This window comes from Panthera tigris, chromosome B4 (genome assembly GCF_018350195.1).
Source record: "Panthera tigris isolate Pti1 chromosome B4, P.tigris_Pti1_mat1.1, whole genome shotgun sequence".
NCBI lineage: Eukaryota > Metazoa > Chordata > Mammalia > Carnivora > Felidae > Panthera > Panthera tigris.
The window spans coordinates 23827761-23852048 of NC_056666.1; the positions used below are offsets into that span (position 1 = coordinate 23827761).

The 24288-nt window shown below is 38.1% G+C and overlaps 1 protein-coding gene across 10 annotated transcripts in view; it reads left to right on the forward strand.

Moving 5' to 3' along the window:
* The window catches only part of MYO3A (myosin IIIA), a 242757-nt gene that overhangs the window by 49935 nt on the left and 168534 nt on the right, over window positions 1-24288 (forward strand). For all 10 annotated transcript variants that reach the window (XM_007081307.3, XM_042991254.1, XM_042991256.1 and 7 more), the window contains exons 6-9: window positions 11692-11768; window positions 15183-15328; window positions 17925-17990; window positions 23197-23352. In XM_007081307.3, the coding sequence (XP_007081369.2) occupies window positions 11692-11768; window positions 15183-15328; window positions 17925-17990; window positions 23197-23352 (445 nt within the window). The remainder of the gene's footprint in view (window positions 1-11691; window positions 11769-15182; window positions 15329-17924; window positions 17991-23196; window positions 23353-24288) is intronic.

A 24288-nucleotide genomic window follows, 5' to 3' on the forward strand; every position in this document is an offset into this window, starting at 1 on the left:
TTGCAAACGTTGATGTACCAAGAATAAGCCCATCAAGCGCTTAGCTTTTGGTTTCTAAATACAGTTCTCAATTAAGAGGAAGCCAGGATTCTTAGAGAAAGACTGATTTTAATGGCTATACAAGATGAACATGGAACTTAATGTGCTCAAAAGGAAGGAAATGTTAAAAGAATAATGGTAACATGTCAAAAGAACACAGAAGCCAAATTGAAGGAATTCTCACTGAGCAAATCTGGGAAAATTTTAGCATCAAAATAATGATAATAATGACGGTAATGATGGTAACTCATTGAATAAAATAGAAATCCATTAATCCATACTTGCATACTTAGATATATAAATGAATGGAAAGAAGCAAAAGCTTTTCTTGCAGAAGAATAGCAACTAATAAATATAGAAGGGATAGTGAAATTTTTTAAATGATCACTTGGAAATCGTCATAGTAATAATTAATTCATACCAAAACTTCAATGGGTCCTAAACTAGTGTGTTAAATTTTGATTAGAAATAGGATATTTACATAGTCTCAAAAGATTTCATAAAGTACTTAATTACAAAAGAAAAAGAGACACTTTCAGGACAAAACATAAGCAGTTGATCAAAGTGAGTATAACTAGTAATGGAACAAGTGAAAATCACATACCATCTGGTAGGATCGCAGTCATATACCATCAGTATCACTTCCATGATGTTCCTGCCAAAACTATAATTGTGAGGGAAAATCCAAATTCAGGAACATTCTGCAAAGTAACTGGCCTGACGTTAAAAAGTGTCAAGGTCATAAAATTCAAGCAAAGATTGAAGAACTCCAGATTGAAGGAGACTTAAGAGACATGACAGCTAAATCGCAACACATGGTCCTGGGCTGGATTCTTTTGTTGTGGGGATGGACATATTTGGGACAATTGATGAATCTTCAATAGGGAAAATAGATTAGATGGTAGAAATGTATCAGTGTTAACTTCCTGATCTTATTAGTTGTACAGTGGGTGTGTAGGGGAATGTCTTTGTAGCAATCACTAAACTGTTTGGGTGTGGAGGGGCATCATGTGGCCTACTTAACTCTTTAAATGGTTCAGGAGAAAAGTTTTTTTGAACTTCTCTTACCAGCTTTTCTCTAGTGTTGAAATTATAGCAAAAAACATTTTTAAACTATGGAATAGAGCTGGAGATTTAGCATGGAAGTCTCGATGTTTATGTACGTGTGTGTGTGTATATACGTATATACATATATGTAAAGATATATATATGTAAAGATATATATATGTCTAAAGATATATATGTGTATATATATAAATATGTGTGTTGGTAGTTGGATGTTATGAATCTTGAAAATTTGAGAGCTAGTGCTTTATAGAATGAAATAATATATGGGAAAAATAACTAGGGGGAAGAGCCATTTTTGAAAGTTGGCAGAGCTTTAGAATTTTCATACATATACTAAAAATTAATATTTCATTCAGATGAAATGTATTATTTAAAAAAATTTAATGTTTGTTTATTTTTGAGAGAGAGAGAGCAGGGAGAGGCAGAGAAAGAGGGGGGCAGAGGATCCGAAGTAGACTCTGCACTGAGAGCAGAGAGCCCAGTGTGGGGCTCGAACTAACAAGCTGTGAGATCATGACCTGAGCTGAAGTTGATGCTTAACCAACTGAGCCACCCAGGCACCCCAGATAGAATTTATTTGAAAGAAAAGACACTTGTAATTCTTTTATTATCTATAACAGAACCATGAATAAATGGACTGTTTCCAGCTGAACCTGTAGGCTCAAGTATTCCAAACTAAACATTTTCCAAAGTTGAATTAAAGTGTTTTTTTTAAGTGTATTTATTTTGAGAGGGAGAGAGACAGCATGAGTTGGGGAGGGGCAGAGAGAGAGAGGGAGACAGAATCCCAAGCAGGCTCCACACTGTTAGCATAGAGCCCAGTGCAAGGCTCGAACTCATGAAACCATGAGCTCATAAAACCAAAAGTCAGATGCTTAACTGACTGAGCCCTAATTAAAATTTTTTTAATGTTTGTTTAATTTTGGGGGGGGGGAGAGAGTGTGTGTGTACATGCAAGTGGAAGAGGGACAGAGAGAGGGGGACAGAGGATCCAAAGTGGGCTTCATGCCAACAGGAAAGAATCCATGTGGGGCTCAAACTCATGAACAGTGAGAGCATGACCTGAGCTGTGGTTGGACACTCAACCAACTGAACCACCCAAGCCCCTCAAAGTTGAATTAAGCTATTCAACATCATAGATTATGTTTGAACTAAGCTTTTCAACATTATAGATTACGTTGTATGTTTCAGTCAAGGGTCTTTTAGTTGTAAGGACAAGAAAACCAAACTAGCTTCAAAAAAGAGTAAGATACAAAAGGCAATCTCATAGATAGGAAGAACAGGGGGGACTGAAACCAACAGAAGAATGGAAGGCAAGAACCACAATCAGTTACTGCCTCTTGCTATGTCACTGGAGAAACCAAATCTCTCCTTTCTGTTCTCTGTGGTTGTCTACAGACCAGCCTCTGGAGTTTTCATGTTGCCCATCAAGGTTATTTACTCAAATAGCAGCCTCAACCTTCTCAGCCTATATGACGTGTGGGTCCAGTGGGAATAGATAACCTACCTGGACTTTTAGCACCCCAAGTCAAAAGGAATTTGGAGTGGGAGAAGAAGCTCAGTTGGACAAGCTGGGTCGTCAGATACCTTTCTTTGATCCTGTTAGCCATGACCAGGGAAAGAGTCTTAAGCAAGCCTGCCTGAACCTTCCCATTTTTCAAGTAACTGTGAATAGAGAAAGATTTTCTTTTAAGAGCATTATGGAAAAGGAAGGACAAAGATATTTTCTAAATATACTAGACAATATGGTTTCTTATTGATGTGCACTGCCTTATATTCTGAGAGATGGTCAGAATTTTAATTTGTTGAAGTTAAATTACATGAAGTATAACCTAGAAATTCTATCATGAAGTCAAGAATGGATTTCAGAAAGGAGCACCTGGGTGGCTCAGTCAGTTAAGTGTCTGACTCTTGATTTTCGCTTAGGTCATCATCTTGTGGTTCATGAGTTCAAGCCCCACGTGGGACTCTGTCTTCCTCTCTCTCTGTCCCTCCCCCACTTGCTCTCTATGTCTCTCTAAAAATAAAAATAAACTTAAAAAAAAGAATGGATTTCAGATGTTTTGAAAGAGCTTTTATTTGGTAATAGAGAAAACTTTGTATCTAGAGATTTACCCAACACAAAAGCAAACTAATTACCTCAATGCAGCTGTAGAAATTTTAGTAAAAGTACCAAGTCTGCCTTTCCATGGAATGATGAATTTAGGTCAATCAAAGAGGACTTCCTTATATTTTTTTAAGAATCACCTCTTTTCTCTCTCAGTTTTTCTTACTATAGAGTATGTGACTTGGACTAAAATTACATGGCCTTAGTCTGCAGCTCTAATATTTGAATTCCTGAAAAGCTCCAAGCAAAAAGATTTTTGTTGGGGAGGAGGGCAGGGGAAGGGAGGAGACAGGGTAATGGGAGAGGTGATTGGGGATAAAAGGGAATGAAAAAATAAGAGATCAGTGATGATAATGCACCATAAATGAGGAATATTCTATATACAGTTGTCCCTTGAACAACACCGGTCCACTTATACATGGATTATTTTCAATACAGTATAGTACTGTGAATGTATTTTCTTTATGATTTTCTTAATAACATTTTCTTTTCTCTACCTTACTCTTTAGTATGAATACAGTATATAATATATATGATACACAAAATGTGTGGTAATCAACCGTTTATGTTATTGGTAAACTTTCCAGTCAACAGCAGGCCCTTAGTAGTTAAGTTTTTGGGAAGTCAAAAGTGTATGCATATTTTCAACTGTGGGGGTTGGGGGTTGGCACTCCTAGGCCCCATGTTCAAGGGTCAACTGTACTCAACTCTCTATAACTGAGGTCCAGTATTATACATATACACACATGCAAGGTCATACATAATTAAATTACACAGATCTAGGTACATGGTTTTATGTTCAAAGCCAAGGAGAGTGCAGCAAGCAGTGTGGTCTTGATGTCTTTAGAGAAAGCACTACATAATCTCCATTATAAGATATGAGCTGAGTATTAAAGGGAAAGATTTAGTGCCAGGTAGACTGGAGAGAGGACAGATTTCCAAAGGAAATCACATCAGTATGGATAGGAGTAGTGATTGCACAGAATCACTTACCTTGTGTCATCTTATAGACTCACTGAAAGCTAAAGCTGGAGGTAACCTTGAATGTCATTTGGTATATTAAGTACAAGAATGTCAGGAGATTTTTAATATTCCTATATGCAACACATAATGTGAATATGAATTTCCTGATGAGAAAGTATAAAGTTTTCACAACACTAAATAATTTGTGACCCAAAAGTCATAATCATTGACTTATCCTAGTCTCCTGAATTAATAATGAGAAAACAAAAGCTTGGGCCCACTGTGAGATGGATCTGAACTGAACCTCATTGCTCACTTGACATCTATTAGATCCCTATTCTGACTGGTGGAGCACAGTGATATTTGGGGTCTCCTGGAATAAGTGCCAGTTCAGAGGTGGCATCTAGCAATCCCAGAAAAGTCTGATTATTTCCTTTTCCCCAGTGCAAAATCACCCTAGTAAAAAGCCATTGGTCCCTTTGGGGAAGGCTCAGAGATTCTTAACAAAGTTTTGGTAGCGTACTGGGGTACTTTCTCAAGGGGCGACCTCCTCTTCATTCAAGGGATTCTGGGTCTACAAAACCAGCTCAAGTCTTGGGATTGATTGAGAAGCCATGACTGTCTGTTTTTGATGATTCAAGTTACACTTATGTTCACTTGACTTAGGACTATTTTGCTTATTCAGATTAATTTCATAGTCTTCCCATCTATTTCACTTTTGCTAACACTGATATCAACTAGGCAACACCGTAGGTCTCTGCAATGCAGAGTCTTCTGATTACTGCTTTGACTCTGCTGCCTGTTATGGTAACTGCCCATCTTACCCTTGGAGTTGAGGACTACCACTTGGCTCCTTCCACTGTGCTGTGTGATCCAATTCCTCTCAGTGTATTTAGCTTTCCTAATTCAGTGGCATCAATTCCCATTGTAACTTCTAGCCTACAGAGAAGAGTGATAATAGAGCTCTCAAGGATTCTGGGACTGCCATCAAAAATGCATTTCTCACAGTTACATTGAAAGGCATGTCCTCTGGATGTTCCCATGTTGGGTGAGTAGGTCTTAAATGAAAAATCCTCTCCAGCATTTCAATCTTCCTAGGTCTTTGAATCTCTTCCTCTAGAGTAAACCAGTGTAGTTCTGGCATTTCAAGTTCATTTACTAGGGCAACTGTTTCACCCATGTCTGAGCCAACCAATCAACCAGACTGGGTAAAGCCCCTTCTTTCCCAAGCTGCGATATTAAATGCAAAATCTCTGCATTGTGGGTATCTATCAACAAATTCAGCCTTATTCAAGTTTATGTTCCTTCCACCATTATCCGACACCATTAATAATGGGATTCTAGGTTTGTTTTTCAGTAATCTAAGCTCTTCATCTACCAGAGAGAAGGGTTTCTTTTAGGGCAGACGTAGAAGCTTTCAGGTCATTTGTGTAGCACTTGAAACTGGGAATTTGAATCCCTGAGCTCATTCTTTTTTTTCCCTTCATCTTGTCCAGCGATATTAACAGAAACCAGCCAATTTCATTCTATTCATTAGTTTGGCAAAGTGTTCAAAGATATCACCCTGAACCATGCCTCTTACAAGTAAGTGTTTGATTAGAAGTATCCAATGCTGATATTTTGTGTACCTCTATTTGCCACATCATGCCATGGACTATCAGTGCTCTTTACTACTGGAAATAGAGCCATCAATGTCTTTAATCTAACTAGATTAGAAAGCCAATTCCAAAAACCCCAGAACCAAGTTAAAAAAATCATCTTTAAGATTCTGTTCCTTTAGAACCACTCTCAGTACCAAAATCTCTGTCAGAGTTCTCCAGAGAAACAGAATCAACAGGATATGATGGGTGGGGTGGGGGATGAAGAGGAGATTGACTTATTTTAAGGAAATGGTTCATATGACTCTGGAGGCTTGGTGATTCCAAAATCTAGGTGCTGGGGCTTAGTCAGCAGAGCATCAGACTTCAGCTCAGGTCATGATCTCATGGTTTGTGAGTTCGAGCCCCGCATCAGGCACTGTACTGACAGCTCAGAGCCTGGAGCCTGCTTCGGATTCTGTGTCCCTCTCTCACTCTGCCCCTCCCTCGCTCATGCTCTCTCTCTCTCAAGGATGAATAAAACATTAAAAAAATTGTTTTAAATAAAAAATAAAAACACAAAATCTAATGTTAAGCTGGCAGGCTGAAGACCCAGGGAAAAGTTACAGTTTAAGTCCAAGGTAGTCTGCTGGCAGAAGTCCTTCTTACCCAGTGAATGTCAGTCTTGGTTCTATTAAGGCCCTTCACTTATTGAATAAGGCTTATCCACAATGTGGAGGATAATCTGCTTCACTCACAGGTAATTACATCCAAAACACACTTTCACAGAAACATCCAGAATGATGTTTGACCAAATATGTGGATACCATGGCCAGATTAATCATTATACAATCTTAACTTCATCAATAGAATGAGGATATTAGATGGTGTAATAAATCTTATGGACTCTTCTTGTTGAAAAAATCTGTATTTTTATAATTTCAATTCTCATTCCTGCAGTATTGTTTTTAACAAAGACAACAACAAAATCTCATGCTTTTCCCTTTGCTCTCTTTAGATGTCAAGGATTTTGCTGTCTGGTTATAGCAAATCAAGTTTCCTGAAGTTGTCTGGTTTGTTGAAACCACATTGGAAGCCACATATTTAATGCTTCTTCTAACTTACCTAAGAGACCTCCTGACACAATTTTCTCCCTAGAAAGAGGACTTATGCAATAGGGGACAGAGTTGTTGTACAAACCATCAAGCAGCTCAGGAAACCTTGTTGGAAGGGCCTAAAATAAGCATGAGAATTTCAATATAATCAAAGCAAAGGGCTGAAGAATCATTAATGTATACCACCTTAATGTTCCTGTGGCTTTGACTTTCAGTGTATTATTGTCCTCTCTTCTAGTCTGTTTTCTTTTCAGCCCTGATCTCTCTCTGGCCTCCTGTTTCTTCCCGTATTCTCACTATCCCAACCTGTCTGGAATTTTCCACCTTTTAGCATCTTCTCCTTTGAGATGCTTACATAACTGTTTACTTTGGTGACTTATTCCATTATTCCCTCTCTGGACAAGATGATTTTCCTAATCGTCTTTACTTCCTAGGGCTCCCAAACTCATCATTTGGATTCCTGTTGCCTTTTAAAGTCATTTATGGCAATCGCTTTTAATGGAATTTTGCATTTTTCTACCTTCCTAGCCACTTTTCTTGTGAGAATTTATACCAAGTGAAAATGCCATTTGTCCTCAGGAAACTGACTCCAGCCAAAGTTTACTAACCTGAAAATGAACACAGACTTTATGACCATTAAGTTGTCTGCTAGGTCCAAAGCTGTTTGGTTGTGTTGGTAAAATGAAGTTGAAGTTTAGCAATTGCATAAATGTTTAACACACACGTGTAGTTTGGTAAACACCTTCTTTGATCACTCCTTCATAGTTGAGTTGTGTCTTGTTTTTAATGTAAAAATCATCTAATATTATCAGATACAAAGCTTCCTACTCTACCTAGTTGCATTGTCCCTTTTTCACTTATTTGAGCGCTTTTATTTTTCCTTCACATTCTGGACTAAATTTTTTTTTCTTTCCACACAGTTTACAGTTTTACATTTCCTTAGTTCCATACAGGAACCAGCTGTAAAACATTATTTCTGCAGGATCCTAAAAGCCACTAAATGATAGATAAGTAAGACCTCAAGAGCATTGTAATTCATTACTCCTGCACTCCATACTCTAACCAGTGGTCCTTGAAGGGGGTGTCAATACCAGGGTGTTTGTAAGACATCATTGTAGTGCAGAAAAAAATATTCATATCTAATTATGAAATATTCATAGTACAGTTATTTAATCTCATACTTTAAAATTATCTTCATTTACGTGTTTCACAATGCATATATTAACATAGTAATGGGTCACCTGGGTGGCTAGTCAGTTAAGCGTCCGACTTTGGCTCAGGTCATGATCTTGTAGCTTGTGAGTTTGAGCCCCATGTCTGACTCTGTGCTGACAGCTCAGAGCCTGGAGCCTGCTTTGGATTCTGTGTCTCCCTCTCTCTCTGTTTATCCCCTGCTCATACTCTGTCTCTCTCTCTCTCTCTCTCTCTCTCTCTCAAAAATAAAGATTAAAAAAATTTAAAAACAGAAGTAAATATATAGAGAATAGTCTATCTATAGCTATATCTGTATCGATTGTGCTTGTTCAAAACTTACTTATTCTTTGGGATGTGTGAGTAAAGAGTTTGGAGGCCAAATATTTGTCCTAGAAAATAATTTAATCTCATATTAATGTATACATATAATATAAACTCACATTAATATGAAACCTAATGACTTTTAGGCTTTATAGACTCATTATTGACTATTACCCTTGTTAATTTGCTCCTTTATTTGTAAAATCATTTAGGCCTTGTATCAGTTAGAATTCCTTGGTTGTAAGCAATAGAAACTAACTCTGACCAACTTAGGCAAAGATACTGACAACAACACTGATGGGCTTACAAAGTCAAGGGAGAAAGAAGCTGGGCCATCTGGTCTCCTAAGAATAGAACTTCACCTGGACCTAGTTTTAGAGCCCTGCCATTGGTTGACTCTACTCTGGTTACCTCCTCCCTGAGTGTCCACTCTACTCAAGATTCACATTTCAAAAAAAAAAAAAAATATTCACACTTCCAAGAAAAAAGAGTCTGAATGGAACTGCTTTGGGTCACATATAACACCCTAAAAAACTTTTTACCAGTATCCTTCCATGGAAAGTCCTTTCCAACCATCCAAGCTTATAAATTCAGACCGCAGGACATGACTACTTGCTAAAAAATGCCAACTCTAGTAATATAATCTTTTCTTTATATTCATGAAGAGGAAAAAAGATCACATGATTAGTCTAAAATGTCACTCACCTGCCCTGAGCAAAACTTTTGATGTTTTTACTTGGTTGTGGGTTTTTTTCCCTTTACATTTCAGTTAAATGACATATGAATTTTTAAATGATCTTTATGAAGTTGAGACAAAAATGTTCACCAAAGATCAAGTATAATGTAAATTTAAATAAATAAATGAATAAATATATACCCTTAGAATAAATCTTAGTAAATTTAGAATCAATTTTAAATTGATTTTTTTTTCTTTTTGAGAGAGAGTGTGTGAGCAAGTGGGGGAGAGGGAGAGAGAGAATCTTAAGCAAGTCCCACACTCAGTGCCGAGCCTGATGTGGGGCTCAATCTCATGATTATGAGCCAAAATGAAGAGTTGAATGCTTAACCTCCTGAGCTACCCAAGCACCCTAAATTTATTTTTAAATCCGTTTGCTTTTCCCACTTATATAAATAAATTACGATACTCTGATACTGTCATAAAATCCAAGTTTAGTCACATCTACCTTTAATTCATAGAAGAAGACAGTCTAAAATGTTTGGATTTAAATTTAATTTTTCTGGGGCGCCTGAGTGTCTCAGTCAGTTGAACATCCGACTTCAGCTCAGGTCATGATCTCACGGTTCATGGTTCGAGCCCCACGTCAGGCTCTGTGCTGACAGCTCAGAGCCTGGAGCCTGTTTCAGATTCTGTGTCTAGCTCTCTCTCTGCCCCTCCCCCACTCATGCTCTGTCTGTCTGTCTCTGTCAAAAATAAATACACATTAAAAAAATTTTTTTTAATAAATTTAATTTTTCTGAAGGTTCAAATGCTTGGAGTAGGGGTAGAAGTAGAAGGAGTATTTTGGAGAAATGTGCTCTTAAATGTTGACTCTCTTTCTTCAGATAGTCTGTGAGAAAATATTTAAGGGAGAATCTTCAAGCACAGATTAGATAATCTCCTTTGAATTTGAAAAAATTATTTAGTGAGGATATTTTTTTCTGTCACATAATTAACTTTTTCACAGACAAAATTTTTTTTAATTTATTTTTTAATGTTTATTTATTTTTGAGATAGAGAGACGGAGCACAAGTAGGAGAGGGACAGAGTGGGATACACAGAATCGGAAGCAGGATCCAGACTCAGCTGTCAGCACGGAGCCCGATGTGGGGCTCAAACCCATGAACGATGAGATCATCACCTGAGCTGAAGTCGGACACTTAGCCAACTGAGCCACCCAGGCGCCCCTTCACAGACAAAATTGGAAGGGGATAGATGAAGATTCTGTGTGGGACAGGATTTATACAATGGTGGAATAGGTTAGGTCATTGTGAGATGCAATTCATGTGGAACCAAAACATACTGCCTACCCTCTGCCCAAGTATATTCCACCAATATTTAAGTATATTTCCCCCACTGAAATACCCATGTGGCTGAATATGGCCTTTGAATTTCATGATAAAAGTCAGATGTCATCTTGGAAGAATCAAATATATCCAAATTTAAATCTTAATCAGTGACTTTCTCCTAGTTGGCTTATAAATAGCCAGAGCCTAAAACAAATGTGACACCTAAGAGGTGCTTTTCAAAACAGGGAAATCAGGGAGTGGAGGCCCATGGTGTGGGGGTAACCCATCAATTTCAGAGCAGGTCAAGGGAAGAGCACTGGACAGCCTGCATGAGGAACGGGAGTGTGAAATGCAAGGAGAGACTTTGCTCCTAATTTTCTTAAGGGTTAATTATGATTATTTCTAACAGGTGTAATTAGTGGGATGCCATGACTGAAATACTTGGTTATGCCTCTTCACTGTAGTCCTTCCATCTGTAATCTCTATAAAGAAAAACAACTAATTCTATTCATGGTGTTGGATTAAATAGATGCCGTTAATTTGAAACTAGACAGGTGTGATTTGTCCAAAGTTGATCGTGTGATGGAAAATAATTTGATTCACATTCACAAGTAACCTACTATGTGCATACAACCATAGAAAAATTCTCAAATGCACCACAATTTGGTAATGGACAGAGGGAGGAGGAGGGAGGGAGGGAAGCATACCGTTCAGATACAAATTACATGCCAAAATAAGTAATATAGACAGGTAGTTAAAAATGTAGAAGTTTAAAAAAAATTGAGGTTAGTGTGATCAGGAGCAGATTAAATATCAGCATGCGGGAATAAAACTTGAAATGGGGCTTTAAGAATAGGGAGGTTTGGATATGAGAAATATAAAATAAAAGGATCATTCTAGACTTTGGCTATGACAAAATCCTGATGTAGGATACTTCAAATTTTTTTTTTAACGTTTATTTATTTTTGAGACAGAGACAGAGCATGAACAGGGGAGGGTCAGAGAGAGGGAGACACAGAATCCGAAAAAGGCTCCAGGCTCTGAGCTGTCAGCACAGAACCCAACGCGGGGCTCGAACTCACGGACCGTGAGATCATGACCTGAGCCGAAGTCGGATGTCCAACCGACTGAGCCACCCAGGCGCCCCCTGACGTAGTATACTTTAATGTGAAGTTCAAGTTCTGTGGCAGCTTTACGGGAACAGAATTTTAATATTAGTTTGTAAGCAAATTTGTTACAACTGGAGTCTCTTTGCATGAGTAATTAATGCAGGAATGTAAGTCTTGTTTCTTCCTTCCAGGTGTGTCTGCACAACTCACCAGCACTTGGCACCGTAGGAATACATCCGTGGGAACACCATTTTGGATGGCTCCTGAGGTCAGACAGTTTTGAGAGAGACAAATGTAGTATTGAATCCTTTCCGGCTTTCCTTTTCATGCATGCACTGTTGCCCCATGTTTAGGAATGTACTAGAAGGAAACGTCAGTTGTGTCATTTTTATGAGAGATTTTTGTATGAGAAGGAACATGGGAGGTGCTCAATACATGGGCGTGATTGAATGAATGAGTAAATGAAGGATTGAATGAATAAATCCAATGAGGTCAAGAGAAACTGCTTGCGGCCTTAATTTTCTGTTAAATTTACTTTTAGTTGCTCAGCATGTATCTATATTATTGATATTTAGATTTTGTTTTTAAACTAAGAAATATCATGAAAATCCCTAACCTTTGTTTAGTATCAGATTTTCACTTATTAACCTGTGTAACGGGTTCCTATATTGAGTGAGTCTGCCTGGGAGGGCCATGCTCATCTTGGGTGACTCTTGGGAAGTGGTGAATAAACTGCCAAAATTGCTGAGGGAGAAAGTTTTCTAGAGTCCCATCTTCTCTCCACACCCCCTGTTAATGCCTTTAATCTTTTTAATTATGTTTATCAGTAAAGAAGACTTATGTTTGAAAACTCTCAGCCTCTGGGGAGGGTTCTGCTATTTATCTACCATTTTCTAGGGAGTGAAGGGAGAAGAAGCAGTTCAAATACTACATTAATATTGCAAAATTTTAGAACTAAGTGTGTTTGAGGATTAAATCTTTGTGTGCTGTTTCTATTTTAATACTAATTCAATTATTACTTGCAAAAAAGTAAAATGTAAATGTAAAACATGGAGAAAGGATACATTATCTTAAGAATCTTTTAAAAACTCCAATGGATTAAAAAACTCTTTTTTCTTTTTAATTTTTTTAAATATTTATTTACTTTTGAGAGAGAGAGAGCCTGCGAGCGAGCACGAGGGAGGAGCAGAGAGAGAGCCTGAAGCAGGCTCCAGGCTCCGAGCTGTCAGCACAGAGCCTGATGCGGGGCTCAAACCCACAGACTGGTGTATCATGACCTGAGCGGATGTTGGACGCTTAACCGACTGAGCCACCCAAGTGCCCCTGAATTAAAAAACTTTTAAGCAAGGTGTACATCTTGGAATAAAAATAGCGTAATCATATAAACAAAACCAAAATTGAATTAAGGGATTCTCAAGTGAGAGTTTCTTCAGTTTGTTCTGATGTATTACTAGTGTTTTAAAAGCTCATGACAAAGTTTTAAAAATAAATTGATAAAATATACGGATAATATTAAACAGTGTATCTTATTTATGTATATTAATAATATAAATGCTATAATATGTAATAATTGTACTATTACTTATTAATATTAAATAATAGTGTAGCTTTATATTTTTCATATGTTATAGTAACAGACCATTGTTATGTGTGTAAGTTTGCTTTTAGTGAAAAAGCAATTAAAAAAAAAAAACTTCTTTAAAGTCTTTTTTTGAGAGAGAGCATGAGTGGGGGAGGGACAGAGAGACAGGGAGACATGGAATCTGAAGGAGGCTCCAGGCTCTGAGCTGTTGGCAAGAGCCTGATGCAGCGCCCTAACCCATGAACTGCAAGATCATGACCTGAGGCAAAGTCAGATGCCCAGGCACCCTAGTAAAGAAAGCAATTTTGATTAGTGGATCTTGGAACAACTCTCACATATAAGTGAAAGAAAATATTTTGATCTATCTAAAATTCAATTATCAGAGTATTAAATGAGTTAATCATAAAATTGACACTCCTTAAATATGCAGTTACTAGACTATCATTTTACTGGTAGGTCATTATTTATTTTCAGTAAACGGGGTTTGAAAGTGCTTTCCTGCTTAACAAACCAATGGGTATTACATAAAAGGGAAAGATTCACTGCCGTCTTTTCAAGCTGTCATATAAATACATATATATTCCATATTTTGTGCATATTATATGTCTTTCTGTAATAAGCATTTTCTAACTTGTGAATAAGTGTCAGTATTTCAATAAATGTCCATTTATTTAGAACTGTTGAAGAGTATATTTTGAATAACCAGCTATCTAGCTAATGAAGGCATCACATATATACCAGCTCTATGTTATTAATGACAAATCTCTTAGATTAGAAAATAGTAAGGTAAATAGTTTTAATATGTTCTGCATAATTAATGGCATAAATTTATTTCAGTGTTTTTACGGCCTCAGAGGCAAGATTGTTCAAGTCAATTATAAGTTGAAAAGTGAAACTCTTGATTTGACATTTAAAAAAAATTTTTTTTATGTTTGTTTATTTTTGAGAGACAGAGACAGGGCATGAGCAGGGGAGGGCAGAAAGAGAGGGAGAATCTGAATCAGGCTCCAGGCCCCAAGCTTTCAGCACAGAGCCCAATGTGGGGCTTGAACCCATGAACCATAAGATCATGACCTGAGCCGAAGTCAGACGCTTAACTGACTGAGGCACCCAGGCACCCCTTGATTTGATATTTTTAAATTAAAGTCTAGATCAAAGGTAGCAGTTGTTGGGTACATAAAACCATCCTTTCCAAACTGAAATCCTTGTGTGTCAGGATGGAGGGCACAAGGGAAATAGTGACCATGATAGGTGAACATATACTTTTTACAAGCCATGAAACTTTGCAGAGAGAAAGGGGATGATATTTATAATGACTCTAGGAAAGCAAGCATAAAACCAAGAATGTCTTAGGCAAATTGGGGCATAAATTCACCCAAGCCTTTGGTGAGATATTCCAGGATCCCATGTAGCCATAAAATAATGAAAAAAATATGGTGGGGCAAAATAACATTTTTATATTAAGGAAGTTGAAGATACACAACAGAACAGAAAATTCATATGAATGTGTTTTTTATTTTTAACAGCTTTATTAATATAAAGTTCACATACACATACCATATAATTAGCTTATTTGACATGTACAATTTGATTACTTTTAGGTGTGTATTTACAGAGTTGTGCAACCATCATCAGAATCTAGTTTTAGAGCATTTTCTTTCCCTCTAGAAGAAATCCTTTACTCAGTAACAGTCACTCCCAAGCTCTCCTCCCAAGCGCTCCTACACTAGGCAACCACTAATCTGCTTTTTGTCTGTGGATTTGCTTATTGTGAACATTTCATGTAAATAGAGTCATACACTATGTGGCCTTCATGTCTGGCTTCTTTCTTTTAGTGTTTACCCATGTTGTAGCATGTATCAATAGTCCATTCCTTTTGATGGCTGAATAATATTCCATTGTATGCATATACCATATTTTGTTTATCCATCACCAGTTGATGGACATTTGGGTTGTTTCCCCTTTGGGGCTATTATGACTAATACTGTGAATATTTGTCACATGAATTTTTAATATAATTTGGGGACTTTTATGCTTACTTTTGCTACAATGCTTGCTAAAGTCATAAACTTCACTTTTTTCCCCCCTATTTTCTACTAGGTGATTGCATGTGAACAGCAATTGGATACCACTTATGATGCCAGGTGTGACACATGGTCCCTGGGGATCACAGCCATCGAGCTAGGGGATGGAGATCCTCCACTGGCCGACCTGCATCCTATGAGAGCACTCTTCAAGATACCAAGGTCAGAGGATGAACATGGGATACAGTATCTGTAGCCTGTCTTTCTTCCCCAAGCCAGTGGTGCTCATCATGGAAATATTCAACATATTTCAGCAACTTTGGAGCACAGTGGCCTGGAATATCATTCTGCCTATTCTGCGACACTGTATTTATTCAATGGTTTCATTTTCCTGGTCTAAGTAAGATCTTTCTCTTGACACTCAGTGTGTTTTCCTTTTTGGAGGATTTGATCTCAGAAAACAGCAGTTCCTTTCACTCTTGATCCACTCCCAAATTTGTCAGGAAGGCCCTGGGCCATAGTCAATGCAACAGTGATTTGCTTTGCTTTACTCTATCAATCCAGTAATTTTTTACTACTTGCTAAGACGTCTCTTTGGAAGTTTAAAATGATATTACTAATAAAATTATAAACAGATTGGACTGATAAAATAGTAATGATTTTGAACTTGTTAATATTTTGAACATATTAACATAGAACAGTAACTTTAGAATAATCTCTTTGGAGCCACGAAAGCACTTTCCTATCTACGTAGACCCCTCCCCTTCAGTGTGTATATTGACAAATTTTCCCCTTTTTATCGTATTACTAATTAAACACTATTTTATACATGTTTTGGTTAGTTCCTAGATATTGCCAAAACCTGATTTGAAAAGACTGCCTGTTTTTAATACAAATATGTTACCTTTTGAGGACTATCTTAAAGACTGTGCCTGGTACCATAATTCTAATGGAGTGCACACCCAGGGCCTGTGATGAAAGGGGTCTAGGGCAGGGTAGTAGGGTAGTATGTTATATAGCTTGTTACCACTCTCCATTAAACAAATCTTGTCACCCTAGTGCCTATAGCATGAGAATCATATATGCAAAGCCCTGGGGCGCAGTTCTCCAGTCCTAAAGAAATAATGCCAATATGTCGTATTCATGTCTAAATGGGTCCATTTGGGACATTTGGCATGTATTTAAATTAGTAGAAGACCAAAGAATTCGAGTGTGTTTTTAATTTTATCTTTGACCTTCCTGTCTGATATACATGTTCTGAAATATAATGCCTTATCATCCTTTACGTAACAATGTGAATGTAAATCTCGGGTCTAACTTACTTGTAAAATATACTGCTTATTCGGTAAGAGGGGAAACAAGATTACAAAAAAGAACAGAAAACCGGCTCTCTGCCAAGTCTAAGCCATTTCATTAAATTTGAGGAAAACAGAAAAAAAAAAAATCTATGTTTCCTAACTCCTACTGTCATTCAGTGTGTAAGAAGCACTGTACTTCCTGAGCCATTTTAATTATGGTTTAAACTACCAAGGTTGTTAGCCGGATGTTATTACTCTTGGTAATGACACCAGATGGAGGAGGAATGACACCACCATTCGTGTTTATTGCACCTGTGAGCAAGGTGCTTCTGGAAACTACATTCTCTTCCTTATTTCTCTCCTTACTTCTGCCACCATGTCAGAGTATATCTCTGACATGAAGTTCTTAGAATACTAACTGTAGAAATAATTGGGGGGGGGAAAAAGGGATCTGAAAAGCTACCTTGTCCTGAGTGTTCTCAAATCATCGAAACTTTGTTATACTCAAAGCAAGCCAATAAATCTCTTAGAAAGGAAATTTTCAGGAGGACGAGAAGCAAAGCAAGACCATCAGAGAAAAGAATTACTTCTTTTAATGTGCAAATCAGCAGTCTTCAAATGGCCCTAAGAATTGTACAATGAGCCCTAGGCGTGATCTAGTGTAGATGAGTGGCTGCACTTTTCTTTAATGAGCCTGTACAAACTGTACACTAATTTCATTATAAGCTATTTAAGGAGTAATGCAGAACTGAAGACAAAGTGTTTCCATTCTACTAATGAAAACAAAGAGCTGTTAGAATTAGCGTAAGGCAGTACTTCAGCAAGTTCAGCCATCATGGTTGATCAGTGCTGCTTGATTACAGAATTAGATCAGCCTCATTTCCAAGTGATGTGCCTTTGTATTCCTGAACATGCCAAAAACGAAAAGATTTGTTTGGCCTAAAAATAAGAGAAACTAATAACAAAATCTTTTAAGTGGCATTCAGAGCTTTATAGCTAATCATATTTTCCAGTTCCTTACTTTTGTAACCTTGTTTCCAGAAGCAACAGAACAACTCCTAAAGGCATCCTATTAATGCCCCTCTCTGCCACAGTCTCCCTCATATTCTGAACAGCACACCTTTGAGGTTACCTCTCTGTACCCTGGATATTCCTCAGAGGCTTCTGCAGGACTCAGAGTTAAAAAAAAAAAATCTCTAGTATTCATTGTTTCTATTCTGCCAAGTTATTGATGTTTCCCCATAGGGCTCTCAGGTAAAAGCAGAAAGACTCCTTAAAAGAAAAAAATTTATCAGTTAGAAAAATTGGGTCATCTATTAAGTGCATTCAGAGAAACAAGCTGTCATTTTATATGAAGAATGATTAATAACTAATTATCTGTCTTTGAATTGGAAAATTGTGGCCCTGCTTGATGATGCCTGGCAGAACCTCTGACTGCAGTAACACATTAGTCTGTCCAGCTCTGATTGTGCACTGACTGACCAACGTGCACAATCCAACCTTGGTTCTTATTTTTCTAGGAATCCACCCCCTCATCTAAGGCAGCCTGAGATGTGGTCAGCAGAATTCAATGACTTCATTAGCAAGTGAGTAACAACAGAGTCTTTCTTTAAAAATTGTTTTCAACATTTTTTTTTTGAGAAAGAGAGATAGAGTGTGAGTGGGGGAGGGGCAGAGAGAGAGGGAGACACAGGATCAAACCAGGCTCCAGGCTGAGCTGTCATCATAGTGCCCAATGTGGGGGCTCGAACTCAATGGACTGTATGATCATGACCTGAGTGGAAGTTGGATGCTTAACCCACTGAGCCACCCAGGTGCCCCAACAATAGAGTCTTAAAAAAAATGAGAGAGAGAAAGATACCATCTTGCTAGAACTTTGAAATGTGCCTTTTACAACCATTCCTCCATGCTTCTGAATCTCCTCTTTATGTCTTATCTATTGAATAGCCCCAGTAGTTTCTATTATTTTCCTCAAAGCCAAAAACATTTCTTCTGAATGTTCAGTGAATTCATTATTGCTCTAATAATGATCTTAGGGTCACGTTTCTTTGCTTAACCATAGCTATGCTCCTGAAGTTGCATTGTCCGTTTACACATCCTTCTGTCCACCTGCCTTTTGCAAGCTGTGCCCTTAGCATCTTCCACACACTCAACCCAACCATCATCTATGCAATCGGCTTTTTAACCTTTCATGTATCTGCACCTCTCATTCTTGTCACCATCAGGGAATTTTCATTGCAATCAATGAATCAGATAATTGTACAGGTAAAATGCTTATGTATTTGAAATTTAGCGAACATTATTTATTTGGAAATTCAGTTAACAGTTTTTTATTTTTTTATTTTTTATTTTTATTTTTTCCAATATATGAAATTTATTGTCAAATTGGTTTCCATACAACACCAGTGCTCATCCCAAAAGGTGCCCTCCTCAATACCCATCCCCCACCCTCCCCTCCCTCCCACCTCCCATCAACCCTCAGTTTGTTCTCAGTTTTTAACAGTCTCCTATGCTTTGGCTCTCTCCCACTCTAACCTCTTTTTTTTTTCCTTCCCCTCCCCCATGGGTTTCTGCCAAGTTTCTCAGGATCCACATAAGAGTGAAACCATATGGTATCTGTCTTTCTCTGTATGGCTTATTTCACTTAGCATCACACTCTCCAGTTCCATCCACGTTGCTACAAAGGGCCATATTTCGTTCTTTCTCATTGCCATGTAGTACTCCATTGTGTATATAAACCACAATTTCTTTTTCCATTCATCAGTTGATGGACATTTAGGCTCTTTCCATCATTTGGCTATTGTTGAGAGTGCTGCTATAAACACTGGGGTACAAGTGCCCCTATGCATCAGTACTCCTGTATCCCTTGGGTAAATTCCTAGCAGTGCTATTGCTGAGTCATAGGGGAGGTCTATTTTTAATTTTCTGAGGAACTTCCACACTGCTTTCCAGAGCGGCTGCACCAATTTGCATTCCCGCCAACAGTGCAAGAGGGTTCCCGTGTCTCCACATCCTCTCCAGCATCTATAGTCTCCTGATTTGTTCATTTTGGCCACTCTGACTGGCGTGAGGTGATATCTGAGTGTGGTTTTGATTTGTATTTCCCTGATAAGGAGCGACATTGAACATCTTTTCATGTGCCTGTTGGCCATCTGGATGTCTTCTTTAGAGAAGTGTCTATTCATGTTTTCTGCCCATTTCTTCACTGGGTTATTTGTTTTTCGGGTGTGGAGTTTGGTGAGCTCTTTATAGATTTTGGATACTAGCCCTTTGTCCGATATGTCATTTGCAAATATCTTTTCCCATTCCGTTGGTTGCCTTTTGGTTTTGTTGGTTGTTTCCTTTGCTGTGCAGAAGCTTTTTATCTTCATAAGGTCCCAGTAATTCATTTTTGCTTTTAATTCCCTTGCCTTTGGGGATGTCAGTTAACAGTTTTTTAAATGTTTGTATATCTTTGACACAGAGAGAGACAGAGCGTGAGTGGGGGAGGGGCAGAGAGAGAGGGAGACACAGAATGTGAGGCAGGCTCCAGGCTCTGAACAGTCAGCACAGAGCCTGATGCGGGACTCAAACTCATGAACTGCGAGGTCATGACCTGAGCCGAAGCTGGACGCTTAACTGACTGAGCCACCCAGTGCCCCTCAGTGAACATCTTTAATTTGACAAATATTTAACACAAGTGCAGCACCTTCGGACAGTTGACTTGAAGATATGAGTGAATGATTTCTACATATCTGCCCCACAAACCTGTTTTCACAGTCTTACTATGTTTTCACCATAAATTAATAATAATAATAGTAGTAGTAGTAACAGTAGTAATAATAAGGTAAGGGATGACGCAGTTTGTAATTGGAAGAGAGAGAACATTAAGAGTAGGTGTGTTACATCATCAACAATAATAGCCAAACTGTGGAGGGAGCCCAAGTGTCCAGCGACTGATGAATGGATAAAGAAAATGTGGTGTGTGTGTGTGCGCGCATATATATACACATACAACAAATATTACTCAGCCATGAAAATGAAATCTTGCCATTTGCAACAACATGGATGGAGCTAGAGTGTATTATGCTAAGAAAAATAAGTCAGTCAGAGAAAGACAAATCTTACATAATTCACTCATGTATGGAATCGAAGAAACAAAACAGATGAACATATGCCGGGGGAGAAAAAAAGAAAGAGGCAAACAAACCATGAAGACTCTTAAAGATAGAGAACAAACAGTGTTGACAGAGGGAGGTGGGCAGGGCACGGGCTAGATGGGTGATGGGTATTAAGGAGGGCACTTACGATGAGCCCTGGGTGTTGTATGTAAGTGATGAATCCTGAAACCCATATTGCACTGTATGTTAACTAACTAGAATTTAAATAAAAATTTGAAAAGAAAAAATTAGGTGTGTCAGACAACACTCAGAAAATGTGGAAACGGCAAAGAAAGTAGAGGAACCAGTCATACTCACACATACTACCATCATTGGTTTTTCTACCAAGAATATCTGCTCGTTCCTGTAAAGACAAGAGGCTTAGATTTAAGGGTTGTGGAAAATCCAAGGATTGATAGTCCATTTTGTTCCCCAAATTTCCCATAAGCCCTTATTATTGAGTATGCACCATACACTACAGAATATGTAATAAACACATCTCTTGGGAGAATCGCTGGTAGCATTGAAGGGTTCCCCATGTCTGCAGTCCTTTCGCATAGCTCCTTGAATGAACTTGTTGATTTTGACATGTTTCACACAATTTCACCTCTGAGAAACATTTCCTGATTTCCTCTAGGCAGCTAGTTAGTATTCTGTCCTGTGTGCTATCACTGTATTTTTTTCTTCTTCCCCTAGGAACATTGCCACTTTTATTTAACTGCCTCTTTAGACGCCTCTCTTCCCAGCTAGACAGTAAGTAACTGCAGGGCACTGAATATGCCGTATTTGTCGTTGTAATGCCAGTGTCCAGCAGAGTGCCTGGCACACATCAGCTATTTGAACATTTTTTAAATATTAAAAAAAATTTTTTAGAGAGAGAGTGTATAAGCTGGGAAGAGGCACAGAGGGGGAGATTCTTAAGCAGGCTCCACACTCAGGGAGGAGACCAATATGGAGCTCGATCCCACGACCCTGGAATCATGACCTGAGCCGAAATCAGAAGTTGGACACTTGGCTGACTGAATCACCCAGGCGCCCCTCACATCAGCTATTTGATACAGTTTTACTTGAATAAAATAATTTCATATGTGATTCTACTCAATACATTGAACAAGTGCTACAGATGTCAGAAATCGATGCATTCTGTTAATGAAACAAATGAAAATAAATGAAAACTAAGAGCACTTGTTCTTATTTTCAGACATCATCATCCTTATTCCTTAGCGTATTTTAGCATCCTTGGGAAATATGTTATTGCTTAAGCCCAGGAAAATAAATTGCTAAATTATCATACCAGGAGGAGTAACAGTACAGATTAGAAACACCACTGCCCAAGTCAAGGCATGGGTGTCTTCTTCTTCTTTCTTTTCCTATATCCCAAGTGTCAGCCCAACTCTGACCAGTTGTCTTGCTCCTCTGAATCTCATGGTTGGAAGGATACTGGAAAGCATACAGCCCAAACCACACACAGAGCATAAATCCTTCTTGAACATGTACACTGAGTGGCCATCCATCAGTATGTAACCATGTCCAATAAAGGTAATCATACTTCCCAGTGCAGCCCATTCTGTCTGAGAAGCCTTCCTGTTGGAAAGTTCTTCCTTATAGTAACCTGAAATCTGTTTCTCTTTTAATTTTTTTAAATGTTTTATTTATTTTTGAGAGAAAGAGAGAGAGCGCGAGCACACACGTGCGAGTGGGGGTGGGGCAGAGAGAGAAGAGGACAGAGGATCTGAACTAGGCTCTGTGCTCACAGCAGAGAGCCTCATGCGGGATTTGAACTCACAAACGTGAGCTCATGACCTGAGCCAAAGACGCTTAACCAACTGAACCACCCAGGTGCCCCTGTTTCTTTCTTAATTCCATGAATCGATCCCAGGTTCTTTGTCACTTTTGACCACTGAAAACTGGTCTAATCCCACTTTCAAATATTTGAAGACACCTGTCATGGCTGATTAGATGTCCCCTTTGTTCAAATGTCCCTTTCGTGATGCTATTTCAGGTGTTCTCACTACCTTTATCCTTTCTCATCCCGTTGAACCTCATCCTTTTTCATCCCGTTGAACCTACCAAGAGGTGCAGTGTGCCTTAGTAAATCTGCTTCATATACAGCTCTCCAAAAACATCTGGTGTGGAATTTAAACATCTTCAACACATTAGCCTTCTCAAGTAGGTTAGCAGCTTGATTACATAGAAAGAAATAGATCAATTGGGAAGCCTTTAAAAGCATTGTGGGAGGGAAAAGGAAAAGTTTGTTTTAATTTTAGATAACCATTCAAACTGTAATGGCTTCAGTGCTTCCTTCTTTAGCTCCTGGCTTGTAAAGGAGACTTTGCAGCAGAGACCACATTTAATGACCTCTATGCCAGCGTGCTTGCTGGAGCACTAGGGAGGAGTGTTTAGTCGAAAGTTGGTATCACTGTAGTGTCATTGCTCATGGATGTGTGCACTTTTGTAAACATGCATTCTTCATATTGCAGTTTGACTTTTTTTTTTTTGAGGTCTGCTTTGCAGGATGAACATTTGAGAGGAGCCTCGTCCTCTTGTGTTATGGTAGTCCTTAGCAAGATGAATAATAATGCCAAAACTCGAACTTATCTAATAATTACATGGTTTTTTTTTTGTTTTTGTTTTTGTTTTTTTGCTAGTGCAGGTGCTTGACTAAAGATTATGAAAAGCGTCCAACAGTATCAGATCTTTTACAGCATAAATTCATTACTCAAATTGAGGGCCAAGATGTGATGTTGCAGAAGCAGCTGATGGAATTCATTGATATTCATCAAGGCATGGGAGGCACAGAAAAAGCCAGGTAATCAAGTAATATCTTCATTCCAAACATCTTCTAAAGACTCTGAACAATTTTATAATGTAATAGGTGTTAAGGTGAGAAAAGAACTCATTTAAATTCGTTCCTTGTGGTTGGGAGATAAGGGGGTACTTACATGAAAAGTGAATTCACATGTTGAGTTGCATCCCAGTATTGGTAATTGCTGGCCGCATTTTCTAAACAACTTTATCAGAATAAAGAATATAAACTTCAGTAGGTGATTAGTATTGGCATGTATCTTCTTGTGTTTTCTGCTCTTCTGTAAAGTAAGGTATCTTAGATTTGAGATTAAAAAGGAACATAAGTCTTCCAAGACATTCTGATAGTATTATTTCTTGGATCATTTTTTTCAGGCTGAACTATACTCAAAAATCATTTTAAATATTTTCCTACTTCCTATTTGAGTTTCTAATAAGATACTATGTATAGTTTTTATAATATCAGATGTGTTTTTTACTTATTATAGATCGTATGTATGTTTATTTCAGGGATATAGATATAGATAGATTTAAAAGATACAGGGAAGTATATAACAAAATCAATCAGTAAAACATTTTAATCTGTAACCTTTTAGTATCTTATGATGGATATACATTTAAAGAAATTGGAATAGTATTTATATGTGTTCTGTAGCCTGCTTTTTTTTTCTTTTTAAGCCCCATCGCCTATTTTGCCCATTCCCCACCTCCCCCCCCAACCCCACCCCCCCCCGCCCCATACTCTCTTCCCTCTGGCAACCACCAGTTTGTTCTCTGTATTTATGAGTCTGTTTTTGTTTGTTTGTTTTATTTTTTAGATTACACATAATAGGTGAAATGATATGGATTTGTCTCTGTTGGAGGTTTTTTTTTTGTGGAATTTATTTTGAGATGGAGAGAGCGTGTGTGTGCACTCAGGTGAGGGAGAGGCAAAGAGAGA